Source organism: Hevea brasiliensis, chromosome 6, assembly GCF_030052815.1.
Source record: "Hevea brasiliensis isolate MT/VB/25A 57/8 chromosome 6, ASM3005281v1, whole genome shotgun sequence".
Lineage (NCBI taxonomy): Eukaryota > Viridiplantae > Streptophyta > Magnoliopsida > Malpighiales > Euphorbiaceae > Hevea > Hevea brasiliensis.
Window position 1 is genome coordinate 469,872 of NC_079498.1, and position 12,329 is coordinate 482,200.

The following is a 12,329-nucleotide window of genomic DNA, read 5'->3' on the forward strand; positions in this document are numbered from 1 at the left end:
AAAACAACAATATTGTCTGGTAACTGAGTTAGATTAATACTCTTTTTGTTTTACAGAAATAAATTTTATATGAAAAATATTTTCCATAGAAGATGTTTTCTGAAAAAATATTTTTGATGAACATAAAAATATTTTTTATTATTTGATTGTAATATTAAATTAATGATATGTGTTTATTTTATGTATATATAAGTGTAAGATTATCAAAATCTAAAAAATGAAAAATAATTTTCTCTTTTAAAAAATGAAAGTTGTTTTCCTTAAATATGACTGAAGTTTTCCTTTGACTAGTAAAATATTTTTTATTAACTAATTTTCTTGAGTGCTCAAACACTAAAAAATGTAAAAAATATTTTTCATAAAACGAACAAAGCCTAAATTACATGACATTTTCAGAAATAAACCTTACACTTAATAAATTCACTTTGCCACAGGAAAGGGTGAAAAACATGTAAGTAAATAACTTATTTCGAGTCTCTGAGCTCCCACATTGGATGGGTGTGTGCGTGGGTTCATAAGCGTTACCAAAACTCCTCTCAGTCAGTAATTGCCTGAGAACGAGTATTAGTATAGTAAGTCTTGTGTTCTCGTGTATGCACGTGCCAATCTTAGATAGGAAAAAGCAAACCCTCTGAGAGCGTAAGGCAAAAAAGTCCTGATGTGGCTCTGTGATTGAGGTCTACATGAACGTGGGCGTGCCAATTGGGACTGAGCCTTCAGGCTCCCACATCGATTATGGATGGGTGTGTATGGGCTCATATGCATTGCAAATGCTCCTCTCAATCAGCAATTACCTAGGAGTGAGTGTTGATATAGTAAATTTTGTATTCCGATGTATGCGTGTATCAACTTTAGACCAAAAAAAAAACTTATTTCAGAGTTAGGGTGCAATTTCTGCATACCCTAAACCAAGGTAAACTGAGGAAAGGAATAACTAATAAGGAATTGCTAAGCCTTCCTTGACTTATGGGCTTGCAAGCCCAATAAAGAAGCCCAATTCTCACCGATAAAACCCTACCCTGCTCGCTTCGTGTATCTCCTTTTGTCTTTTTCAAACCCTAAACCCACTTTTCTCCTTCTGCCTTTGCCGCGGCCGCAGTTCTATTTTCACAGTGAAACGTCTGCGATTCCTTCGAGCAAATGGTAAGTTAACAGCTTCTTCTTTTTCAATTTTCCTTCTCCGATTGGTTTCCGCGAAAACAGAAAAGATTATAAGTGTTGTTCTACTTCTGGCAGGCACCCAAGAAGGATAAGGCTCCACCTCCGTCCTCTAAGCCCGTCAAATCTGGTGGAGGGAAGCAAAAGAAGAAGGTAATTATGTCTAATATGTATCTTTTTTTTTTTTTTTGGGTTCATAGATGAAGGTTATATTAGTTTGTGAAACTCGAGAATTAGTTTTGTTTGGTTTGGTGCGTAGAAATGGAGCAAGGGTAAGCAAAAGGAGAAGGTGAACAACATGGTTTTGTTCGACCAAGCCACCTATGATAAACTCCTTTCGGAGGTTCCTAAGTACAAGCTTGTCACTTCTTCAATCTTGTCTGACAGACTGAGGGTATGATCTCAACTTCCAATCTTCTAGTAATTGCGTTTAAGGTTTTTCATTCACGGTGAAGCTACAAGTATGGAATCTTTGACATCCATTTTAGTTTAGTGTTCAATGCACAGGCTGGTACTGCATGCCCAATTAATAGTTAATAAGTTGGATTGTAAGTTTGGCATGGCCTTAAATTTGATTTCTATCTCAGAATAATATTGTAGAGTCTAAAATTTTGTTAACTTTTCACAAGCATTGTATGATGGCTGATTAGAATTTGTGGGATGTTTTGGTGTTCTCATGCTGTCTAGAAGTTATAAATTTATAATGTTTTCTTATCTTTTTAGTTATTTTGTTTGTCATTTATTGAGATGCTTTTAATCATGGGTGATCTTGATCGGAAATTCTGTTTTAAATTAAGCTAAATGTGAAGTCCTGTTTTACTGCATGTAACATGATTTAAACACACCCAACAGAACAGAGACATAGTATATATGTTCTCCAAGAACAATAGAGAAAGGATAAAACATGTGATGGATTTGTCTATGATGAAGTTAACTTTTCCATATTATTCCTTTTGTGGGTAACATGATCATAATTTTATTCTAGTTGTGACTCATTTTTCTTTCGAATGTAATTTTGTCTTTTTTTTTTTTGTTTGATGCTTATGAACATTGCAGTTGTATTATGATTATTTAGCATTTAACTGTCTTGAAATTGGGTTGTAGAATATTTAATGGTTACATGGCACAAGTGCAGAGAACACAAGTGATCAGTTCTTGATTGTTCCTTACGTTTATGAGCTAGTATGATCTTGTAATACTGAGAAATGTTAATTGTCGGGGAACTATAGGTTTACCATCAACAGTGGTCATTGAAATATATCATATACTTGAATACAAATTTGAAGTTCAGTAACTAATTTAAATTTAAAAATCGTAGATGAAATTAAGACGGGAGCAATATTTCCAAAATAGGAGCATAGGTGCCATGCATACACGCGGAGAAATAAATTATGGCACTTGCGATTCGTTGCCACTTTCTGGCCTCATTTCAAGTTTGATGATATTCTATGAGTGGCTACATTGGTGGCCATGTATATTGACATTTTTTTTTCTTTTTTTTTTGCGATATGAAGACTATTTGCTGATTGAGGAGTTGTTTCCATTTTCCACAGATCAATGGATCTCTGGCACGTCGGGCAATCAAGGATCTGATGGCAAAAGGTGGTATCAGGATGATATCTGCTCATGCTAGCCAGCAGATTTACACCAGAGCTACAAATACCTAGGAGGAAATGATTTAGTCAGCATTTTGATATTAACCCGTATGATGTTACTCTTGTTGCAAGAGGTTGACTGCATGTTTTTTTTTTTTTTTTAATCGGAAGATAGATGAGATGTTGACTGAATGTTTGCTCTGATATTTTTATTACTTGTACCTTGTAAAGGTTGTTTATGGTGAATGCTCTGTGATTTTTTGGCTACCAATTGAACTCTATACCATGAGAGCATTACTCTTTTCACTTCTGACTCGGTTCCTTCCTTTACTGCAGTAGATGCGAATAATGAGTTGATTGATTACTAGATAATCAACTGAATTTAAACTGGTCTTAACATTAATCTATACCTATGCAATCTGATAGTATGTTAGTAAATGTGTGCAATTTGATATTTCCAACTAGGACATCGTTGGCAACACTCCTATTGAAAAAAACTAGGAAATCCAACAAGAAAAGCTTCACTCTCTCGTTCCAAGTCTTTAGCTTCACTCTCTCGTTCCTAGTCTTTCTTGAGCCTCTTTCTCTCTCTCTGACTCTCTCTGTCGTTGAGCTTGCTTTCCTTGGCTATTCCTAGACTTGGAGTGTGTTTAGCTCCCTCCTCACCTCTGGATTGGGTTGTATTTTACCTTTTTGTATTGTTTGTTGTAGATCCATAAGCTTTATGGCGAGAATTTAATAATGGGTTATTTGTACTGTGGTGTGTGTGGAGGTGGCTTTAAAAAATGTAGGGAGTTGGAAGTCTGGGTTGTTTTTGAGGTAACGCCCGACTTGTGGTTAAAAATACTGTATAGTGGTAGCTTCCAATGCCCCCCCTTAAGGAGATCGGTTTTATGTACTCCTCATTTGGTGGCTTTTGGGAGGGCTTAGCCTGTATGCTCGATTTCTGGTTAGGCTTCTCATCCCCTTAGGCTGCGGAGGAGTTGAAGACTTAGGTATTAGAATGCCCGTCTTTACTTCCTCCGAGTCTTTGAGCTTTCTTTGTATTTGGTTTTGGCTAGGGCTTGAATGCCCCTTGCTCTAATTTCTCCTTGCCTGCTTGGCGCGCGTGGTGGTGATACCTAATTAAGTCTTTGGATGTTTCTGAAGCACATTTCAGGTTGGGCCAATAGCTTTGGGCTTATGGTTGCCCACTTCTTGTATTCCCCTCAAACTTAATGAAATATTTTGTTTCAGATATAAAAAAAAGGGGTACCTTTTTAAAATCGGGATTGAACTGTTTAAAATTGGAATCGGGATGGACCAATAGTGTTTGCCTTTCTTAAAGTCAATTTCAATGAGATTCATATTAGAATCACTATTTATCCTAAAAAAAATATATATTAGAACCACTATTTTGGAAATTTTGATTGTTGGATTATATCAAATACAGAAAAGAAATTGAAATTGAAATTTTATAATTCTTTAACACTTATAAAATGAATTAATTATTTAATTATAATCTTTGAAAATAAAATGCCATTTTTTTATTTTTTATTTCAAAAAAATTTTAAAAATGCCATTGGCTTTTGAAGCCTGTTATTGGTTTCATTTTCTGGCAATCCTTAAAAAAGCCAGCAAGAACCCTTATGCCACGTTCGCTGAATCTATCAGATGTGGCATAAATCCGCTGGTCCTTCCCACGTAGATCCTCCAGCTCTTTCCAAGCCGCCCTACGGATTCAATAGTCCCCCATTTCTTACATCTCCGTTTGTTTCTCGCGAAACCAAAAGACAAAGAAAAACAAAGGGGAAAGAAAGGTATCGAAATCACCATGGCGGTTCGTGCCACCGTTTCCCGATTCCCAATGGACCAAGACGCGCAGGAATCTTCAGGCCTACCTTGGGGAGTCACTGTGACCCCATTCGCTACCAAGGACGAGAACGGCCAGCCGCCAACTTATGGATCGGACGGTCATTTACTGCCTCGATGCGAGAATTGCTACGCCTACTTCAACACCTACTGCGAACTCGACCAGTGGGCCTGGACCTGCGCTCTCTGTGGAACCCTCAATGGGCTCACCTCACGTGCCATTACGCGTTACTCGCATCCTCAGTCTTGTGCCGAGATGATGTCCTCTTTTATCGATCTTGAGTTGCCTAGTAAGTGACTTGAAGCTTTGTGTTCGTTATTTTGTTCTGATGCTAGAAAAATCTTGATAGAAAATAAGGGAATTATTGTGCAGTGTTCCATGTTGTATTGCATTAATGGATTGTTTTCTCAGTTACTGAGTGACACTGAATTTTGATTTCCTTGCTTCTCTTTATGTTTTCTAAGCATCCAAAGAGACGATTATCTGTTCATTTATTGTTTTTCACCCTAATGTGATTCATGTTGTGTTTGTGCTATTTTGTTGTAGTTGAGGGCTCAGAGGAAGAAATGATGGAAGCTCGTCCAGTCTATGTTGCAGCTGTTGATTTGTCGTGTAAGATTTCTTTGGTTGGCTCAGTTAAATTATAGTGTGTTAACTTATAGCTCAGTTTAATTATAGATTCTTATTCTTGCAATTTGTTAAGTTACTTGAATGAATCAGAAGAATTGTCCATGATAATGGGAATTGATCAGACTTTATGAAGTCCACAATAATTAAAAGCAAACTGATTTTTTTTTTTTAATAATTTAAATGACCATTAACGAAGTAATGCAATTATTCTCAATTTAACATAATCTTGGCAACTGGAATTATATATATATATATATATATATGTGTATGCTTTATAAATTGGTTTAAAATATATGTTTGGTATTACAATAATGTGTAAGATTAAAAATAGGAATTGATCATATCTGCCAAAAAGTGCACGTTGCACATGTTGGAGATAAAATGAGAGAGTGCCGATTAAGATAGTTTGGCCATGTCCAACGTAGAGAATCAAATGCTCCTATGTGAAAATATGATAAATTAGTGGTGGAAGGAGTGAGGAAAAGGGGGAGACCTAAAATGATGTGGAGGGAAGTACTTTCAAAAGGTATACAATCCTTGCATATTGATGTAGAATTAGTCTTAAATAGAGTTGAATGGCAAAAAAGGATCAATATAGTTTACCCCAACCAATTTGGGATTAACGGTTAGTTGTTGTTGTTTATAAATTAGTTTAAGAATTGAGGTATAACTTTTTATATTTTGATTTGAGCATGTAAGACAAGTTGGCATGTCTAGAAGTAACATTATGCTCTCTCTTATTTAAAATTAACTTCAGTTCTTGTGGTTTTTATGTTTTCTTGTTATTTGTAAGCCTCATAGCCTATTATATATTTTTTGTATTCTTTTCCGAAGAGATCAATATTTTATGAACTCTTCTTGGATTTATCTGCAGCTTCAGAAGAATTTTTGGAGCTTACTAAAAGTGCGCTGCAAGCAGCTTTAGAAGGTCAAGAATCTCCTTTATTTTAATATTTCTAGATCAAAACAGTTCTTTGTCCTCTTTGGCAGGACTGGATCTATATGACCTCTGACGGGAACTTTTCTTTTCACTTCTATTGCAGCTCTTGCACCTGGTGCTTTGTTTGGGCTTGCAACCTTCAGCCACAAAATAGGGTTGTATGATGTTCAGGGGCCTATTTCAGTAGTAAAGAATGTGTTTATTCCTCCTGATACTGAGGGCACCCTGCCAATTGAGCTTGAAGATGCCATGCCTTTACTACAATTCTTGGCCCCAGTATGTTGGTCATGTGGTTTTTTTGGGTGTATTCTTTTTATTTGATTGCTTTTGATAAAGCTAATTAGAAAATATCACCTAATTGATGTCCACTGGTACTCATACCTGAGTTGGGTTGTGATCTTTTTCTTCTGCTGTCATTGTTCTGTTGGAAGGTTGTCTATTCTTGTTCAGTACTTGAAAATCACATATGCTTTGTCATTAAATATGGAACCATTGTAAATTGAGTGCTTTTGTTGCAGGTGGATACTTGTAAAGACCGTATTACAGTTGCACTTGACACACTTAGGCCAACAACTGCATGGGAAAGAACCACAGGTGCAGGTCAAGGGCTAGATGGTGTTTTGATGGGTGGACGGGGTTTCGGTGTTGCAATGGAAGCCCTATTTAAGTACCTTGGATCAGAGTACGGAAACATATTTGCTTTAGGTCTGTGTTGCTGTTTAAAGCTCATGTTCCATTTTAGTTGCTTAGAATTACAATAATGAATGACCAATTGTTTTCTCATTGGTTTAGAAAGTTTATGTATTTGAAGATGTGAATCATGTTGCTGCTTGATTGAAAATGATTGCAGCTAGAGTCTTTGCCTTTATATCTGGTCCTCCTGATTATGGAGCCGGGCAGTTAGACACAAGGAGGTATGGTGAACAATATGCTAGTAAGGGTGAGGATGCAGACAGGGCTTTGCTGCCAGAGCAGACACCATTCTACAGAGATCTGGTATTCTGGCTTAACTTTTGTTTATTAATTTTGAGTATTAAGTTCTGGGAAATGTGTGCAATAACATGTATTTCACAGGCTGCTGTCGCTGTTCAAGCTGGTGTTTGCGTGGACATCTTTGCTGTTACAAATGAGTACACAGATTTAGCATCCCTTAAGTTTCTTAGCATTGAAAGTGGAGGCTCATTGTTTCTGTATTCAAATACTGATGACTCAACACTTCCTCAGGACATGTGAGTATCTATGTACTAGTAATCAGTGCTCAACATGTCATTTATATTTTATCACATTAATGAAAATAACATTTATAATTTATATTTTTCAAATAATTTTAATGAAAGCATTATGTTTATCATCTGTAAGGCATACAGTATGCATGTATTACGAATAAAACCTTATAGATGTTCTATATAATGTAAATATGAGTTCACTTGAAAAAGTGATATTATGATCATTTTTAGTGGGTCTGTTGTTCAGGTATAGTTTTGTGCTTGTACTTTTGTAGTTATCGGATGTTAAGTCGACCATATGCTTTTGGTTGTATACTTCGATTGAGGACATCTTCTGAATTTAAGCCTGGTCATTCTGTAAGTGGCTTTCATTTTCTTTAATAAGTCAATGAGTTTCACCAAATTTGTGACATGCTTAGACTGTTTATTGCAGTATGGTCATTTCTTCCCAGATCCACAATACGAAAATGTTCAGCACATTATTTGTTGTGATTCTTATGCTACATATGTCTATGACTTTGATTTTGCGAGTACAGATGGCTTTTCAAGGTATATATACTTCTCTAATACCCAAGATTCTATGATCCTTAGTAAGCTAAATGTTATTTGGCATTTGATGAAGTTCACATTAAGCATGTGAAGAAAATGTTTTTATCACATGGTTTCAAGTAGGTAATGCATGTGAAACTTAAACTCAATGTTACTGTATTTCCTTTGGTTTTATTGCAAGAATCTTGCAGATTCTTGCTGTGAGTCACGGACATCTTTTTAATGTACAATCTAAGACAACTTTGTTTTTCCCCTTTATTTATCAAATGTCAAATATGCAATGGTGACATATTACCTGTAGTTATAAGCTATGCATCCTTGTCAGTAACAAATGAAATGGATTGAAGCATACAACAAATATTACTGGCAGCAAATTTGAATTTCATTTGGCATGTATATTTGGAAGTTAATAATTTATTTTGTTTTATCTGTCATAATTATGATGCAAATTGTATTGCCCTTTCTGTTGATAGGCTCACAAATTAACTGTCAAATGCATATTGCATCGCTGTATGCATTCTCTGACTTGGTTCTCTTGCCATTTCTTTGGCCAACAAAAACTCCATAAATGAATGTAGAGCCACTTGTTTCTTAGGAAACAGCAAAGAATTTCTGAATGTGTGACTATGAGGGGAAAAATAATATGCACATTTATGCACACGTTTTTCCAGTCGGTAAATGTGGGGAAATGATAGATGTATCTCTTTTTTTTTTTGCTGTAATTTGGAATGGAAAGTTCCACTTATTTTCAATTAATTTAAATACATGGATATAAATGATAGATTGCAGGTATAATTCCTTTATGAATGGCTAATTTTTTGCAATAATGTGTTATCTTCTCAACCTTTCATTGTGATGATCTTTTAGCTGCATTGAAATGGGTTGTGTTTTTATATGATCTCTCTCTCTCTCTCTCTCTCCCTCCCCTCACATTACCTTTTCTTCTGTCAGACACAGTTAATAATTGCTTTCCACGATATATTGACTTTATTTAAACTTCTTTTGAACACAAGTTTCAAACAGGAAGATGAGAGGTTGTGTTTTCATTCTTTTGCAGACATGCATCAGAACAACCCGTGCTTCAGATTGCATTTCAGTACACGGTTGTTGTGCCTCCTGAAGAGCTTTCAAGTTCAGGATTGGTTTCTGCAAGTGGGTATGAATAAATTGAAATGTGAACTGGTCACCTTGTTTGATATAAATGATTTTGAATGGCATGCAAATTAGATATATCATATGTTGGTTAGGTGTGTTGAAGAGGTTAAGCTTGTAGATTGTTCATGCAACTTACATTTTCTTACTGACATTTGATCGCCCTTCATCTGTTCTAAGCTCATCTTTAATTGCTGTATATTTATGCAGAGGGAAGCATGCCCTTAAACGGCGATTGAGGATCCGAACTTTGCAATTTGGTGCTGCTCGAAATGTTCACGAACTCTATGACAGTGTTGATTCTGAAGCTGTTCTATCAGTTCTTGTTCACAAGGTGTCATCTCCTCTCTCCATTGAATAATAATATAATTCGTTAAAAGTAAAAGCGGCAAGGTTTGACAGTATTAGTGATCCAGTGGCATATTCATTAAGAAATATAGCCCAATTCTGGCTGCTAATAAAATAAAGAACTTTTTGAACAATGTAAACTTTAATAATTAAATGCTATAGTATACAATTGGAATGTGTTTTTTAAAGTTTAGTTATTTTGGGACATTGCTTTCCTCCTTACAACTCTTTCTAATTTTGAATGAACTTGCTCCTTGTAAAGTGAGAGGCAGGTATATGCATTTTACTTGTAGAATATGCTGTTCTCCCACTAATGGCATGTGAGAACCAACTGATGTGGATGTAAAGAATCTCAATCCTGTTTGGAAATGACACTTAAAATGTATTATATCAATATTTGTCTGACTAATTCTTGTTCAAGTGCTAAATGTTCCTAATTCTTTTTGCATTCTTGTAGTGATGGGTATTGTTGATTAGAATGGTACATATTTGCTTGGCTTTCTCACACATGCCATGTCCAAAACAAGAATCAGTTTAGTCCCCTTGAGCAAGTGCGAAACCAATTAAAAAAAAAAAAAGATTGTCAAGCCAAAAATCATCACATTAACCTAAGTTAGGGTATAGTTTTTTCATATGTGGTTTGCTTCTTAAAATATTTGTTTGCTGTTTGTTGACTCTAATGGTAATTAAGGAAAATGCAAAGAATTGTTCCTAATTATCAAACATAATTGAAACTCATTGTACATCGGTTATAACTTTTTCACTTCATAGGTTATATTAGCATCTCTGGAGCAAGGGGTTCGGGAGGGCAGGATGCTGCTTCATGATTGGCTTGTAATCCTCACAGCTCAATATAATGATGCTTGTAAACTGGTTCAGTTTAAGAACGGGAGTTCAGTAACTGGTCAGATTGATGTTGCATTCTCACAATGCCCACAACTGCAGCCCTTATCTCGTCTAGTTTTTGCTTTGCTTCGAAATCCTCTTCTGCGCTTCCACGAAGAAGGTGTCCACCCTGACTACCGGATCTACCTACAGTGTCTTTTCAGGTATGTATGATTTTTATATTTGATCACTTTTTAAACTGAGAGGGAATCATTTGGCAATCTTGGAACTGGAAATGACAATGATTAACAATTTTTTAAGAGAATTGAGACCAAGGACAAGTTGTCATTAGATAACCTTCTCTCCCACTCACCTACTCTGGCGGAGCATTGAAATATTTATTGCTGAAATTATGATCCTAATATCTTATTGATAATTATTGTCATTCAATCATATGCAAAAGATATATATATATATATATATATATATATATATATATATATATATATATATATATATATATACTTATTTTCCATGCTGGAGCAGATAAAATTTTTGGCCTGTATATGCCTGTTTCTATGAAGATTTCTTGCAAATGTTATTTTGAAGTTAATTTGTGTGATTAGTTTTATTTCTCTTTTCTTTTATTTTTGAAGGTTATTGTCATAGATATGTTGAAGTTTTATGAATTTGTTGTCGACCTTTATGTATATGTTATTTAAGTTTTTCTTGCACAGTAATGCTATAGTCTTGAGAATTAATTCTGATTTACTTTATTAACAAATTAATTGTGGAAATCGCTCCTATTAAATTTTTGGTGCAGTGCACTTGAACCAAGTTCCCTTCATCGTGCTGTATATCCGGTACTAATGTCATATTCTACACCAGATAAACAAGCATATCCTCGCCACTCTTTGAGCCGTGCTGCTTTAATTACCAGTGGTAGTCCAATATTTTTCCTTGATGCATTTACAACTCTAATTGTATTCTACTCATCTACAGCAGATCCTGCACTTCCTTTTCCTCCACCCCAGGATTGTAAGTTGTTTTTATCATTTGTTGCTGCTTTCAGAAGAAGAAATGTATTCTTGGAAAGAATGTGCTTTGATTTGCCTTGCCTTCTAAAACAAATGTCTTCTACCCAGGTTTTTTGAGAACTACAATTAACAAATTGAAGCAAGACAGAAGTATAACTCCAAGACTGATTTTTATTCGGGGAGGGCAAGATGATGCCTCTGCTTTTGAGAATTACCTCATTGAGGAACAGGATGTAGATGGCAATGGCTTCACAAGTGTCATGGGTTTTGTTTCTTTCCTTGAAGACATCACCCAAAGTGTGTTGGAATACATGAAATAAAAGACCAATAGCATAAGCTAATCATACTCAGTACAGAAAATCCTGAGCTCACACATTCGTTGGAGGTGCTGAAATTGATAAGAAATGAGCCAAATATTGATATGGAGTACAGCATGTGTGGTTCAAAACTATGTTTGGCCAATTAAGATTTGAAAGTTTTGTACCATTGGATCCAAGTGGGGGTTATCAAAACAGGTGTACCTTCTCTAATCACTCGGAAATTCACTTCCTTCACAAATCATATACAGATCATATTTAGGAACATAGATTAGTCATTGTATATCAAGGTTGCAGGCACTGGAAATTTGCCTGTGCTTTTGGTTGCAACAACTATACGGGTGAATCAAATGGTGCTAAGAGCTGTTCTTCTAGGGGTTACAGTTTTTAGCTGTTACAGGGAATCTACTTAGTCAAATACATTTAGAGGCAGTAGATGTTCCTTTTTTGACTTAAATTTTACAATTGGCAATTGAATCTCTTGAGAAATGTGTGATGTGGAACTGTTTTGACGAATATGTTGGAGATGACTCCAGTAACATCTTCTTTGTTGCGAGTGTATTTGTTATTTTGACAGGTGAATAAGCGTTTCCCCTTTTTATTTTTTTTCTTTTCCTTGGAATTGTTACAAATTTTTATTTGTTGCTCGTTGATTGGTAGTAGTGTATTATAATATCTTATTTTAATATTTACTATTTTA

The 12,329-nt window shown here is 35.4% G+C and overlaps 2 protein-coding genes across 2 annotated transcripts; both read left to right on the forward strand.

The window, feature by feature from the left end:
* Positions 1-994: 994 nt before the first annotated feature.
* On the forward strand, positions 995-3,063 carry LOC110663136 (40S ribosomal protein S25-4). Its single transcript, XM_021822381.2, has 4 exons — positions 995-1,143; positions 1,237-1,311; positions 1,418-1,552; positions 2,712-3,063. Exons 1-4 carry the CDS (start codon positions 1,141-1,143, stop codon positions 2,823-2,825), a joined length of 327 nt encoding a protein of 108 aa, XP_021678073.1. The 5' UTR covers positions 995-1,140; the 3' UTR covers positions 2,826-3,063.
* Positions 3,064-4,327: 1,264 nt separating this feature from the next.
* Positions 4,328-12,230, forward strand: LOC110663137 (protein transport protein SEC23 D). The gene is made up of 14 exons (XM_058148107.1): positions 4,328-4,894; positions 5,152-5,217; positions 6,110-6,163; positions 6,279-6,451; positions 6,694-6,880; positions 7,026-7,171; positions 7,250-7,404; positions 7,677-7,758; positions 7,835-7,950; positions 9,008-9,106; positions 9,313-9,436; positions 10,222-10,499; positions 11,099-11,313; positions 11,421-12,230. Exons 1-14 carry the CDS (start codon positions 4,567-4,569, stop codon positions 11,630-11,632), a joined length of 2,235 nt encoding a protein of 744 aa, XP_058004090.1. The 5' UTR covers positions 4,328-4,566; the 3' UTR covers positions 11,633-12,230.
* Positions 12,231-12,329: the final 99 nt, after the last annotated feature.

Bases quoted from the DNA above. Each gene is read 5' to 3' on its own strand.
- LOC110663137 (XM_058148107.1), top strand. From the start codon at position 4,567: ATGGCGGTTCGTGCCACCGTTTCCCGATTCCCAATGGACCAAGACGCG. The intron at 7,172-7,249 runs GTATTCTGGCTT...TGTATTTCACAG, and splicing joins CACCATTCTACAGAGATCTG to GCTGCTGTCGCTGTTCAAGC. The intron at 11,314-11,420 runs GTAAGTTGTTTT...TCTTCTACCCAG, and splicing joins TTTTCCTCCACCCCAGGATT to GTTTTTTGAGAACTACAATT.
- LOC110663136 (XM_021822381.2), top strand. The intron at 1,312-1,417 runs GTAATTATGTCT...TTTGGTGCGTAG, and splicing joins GAGGGAAGCAAAAGAAGAAG to AAATGGAGCAAGGGTAAGCA. The intron at 1,553-2,711 runs GTATGATCTCAA...CATTTTCCACAG, and splicing joins TCTTGTCTGACAGACTGAGG to ATCAATGGATCTCTGGCACG.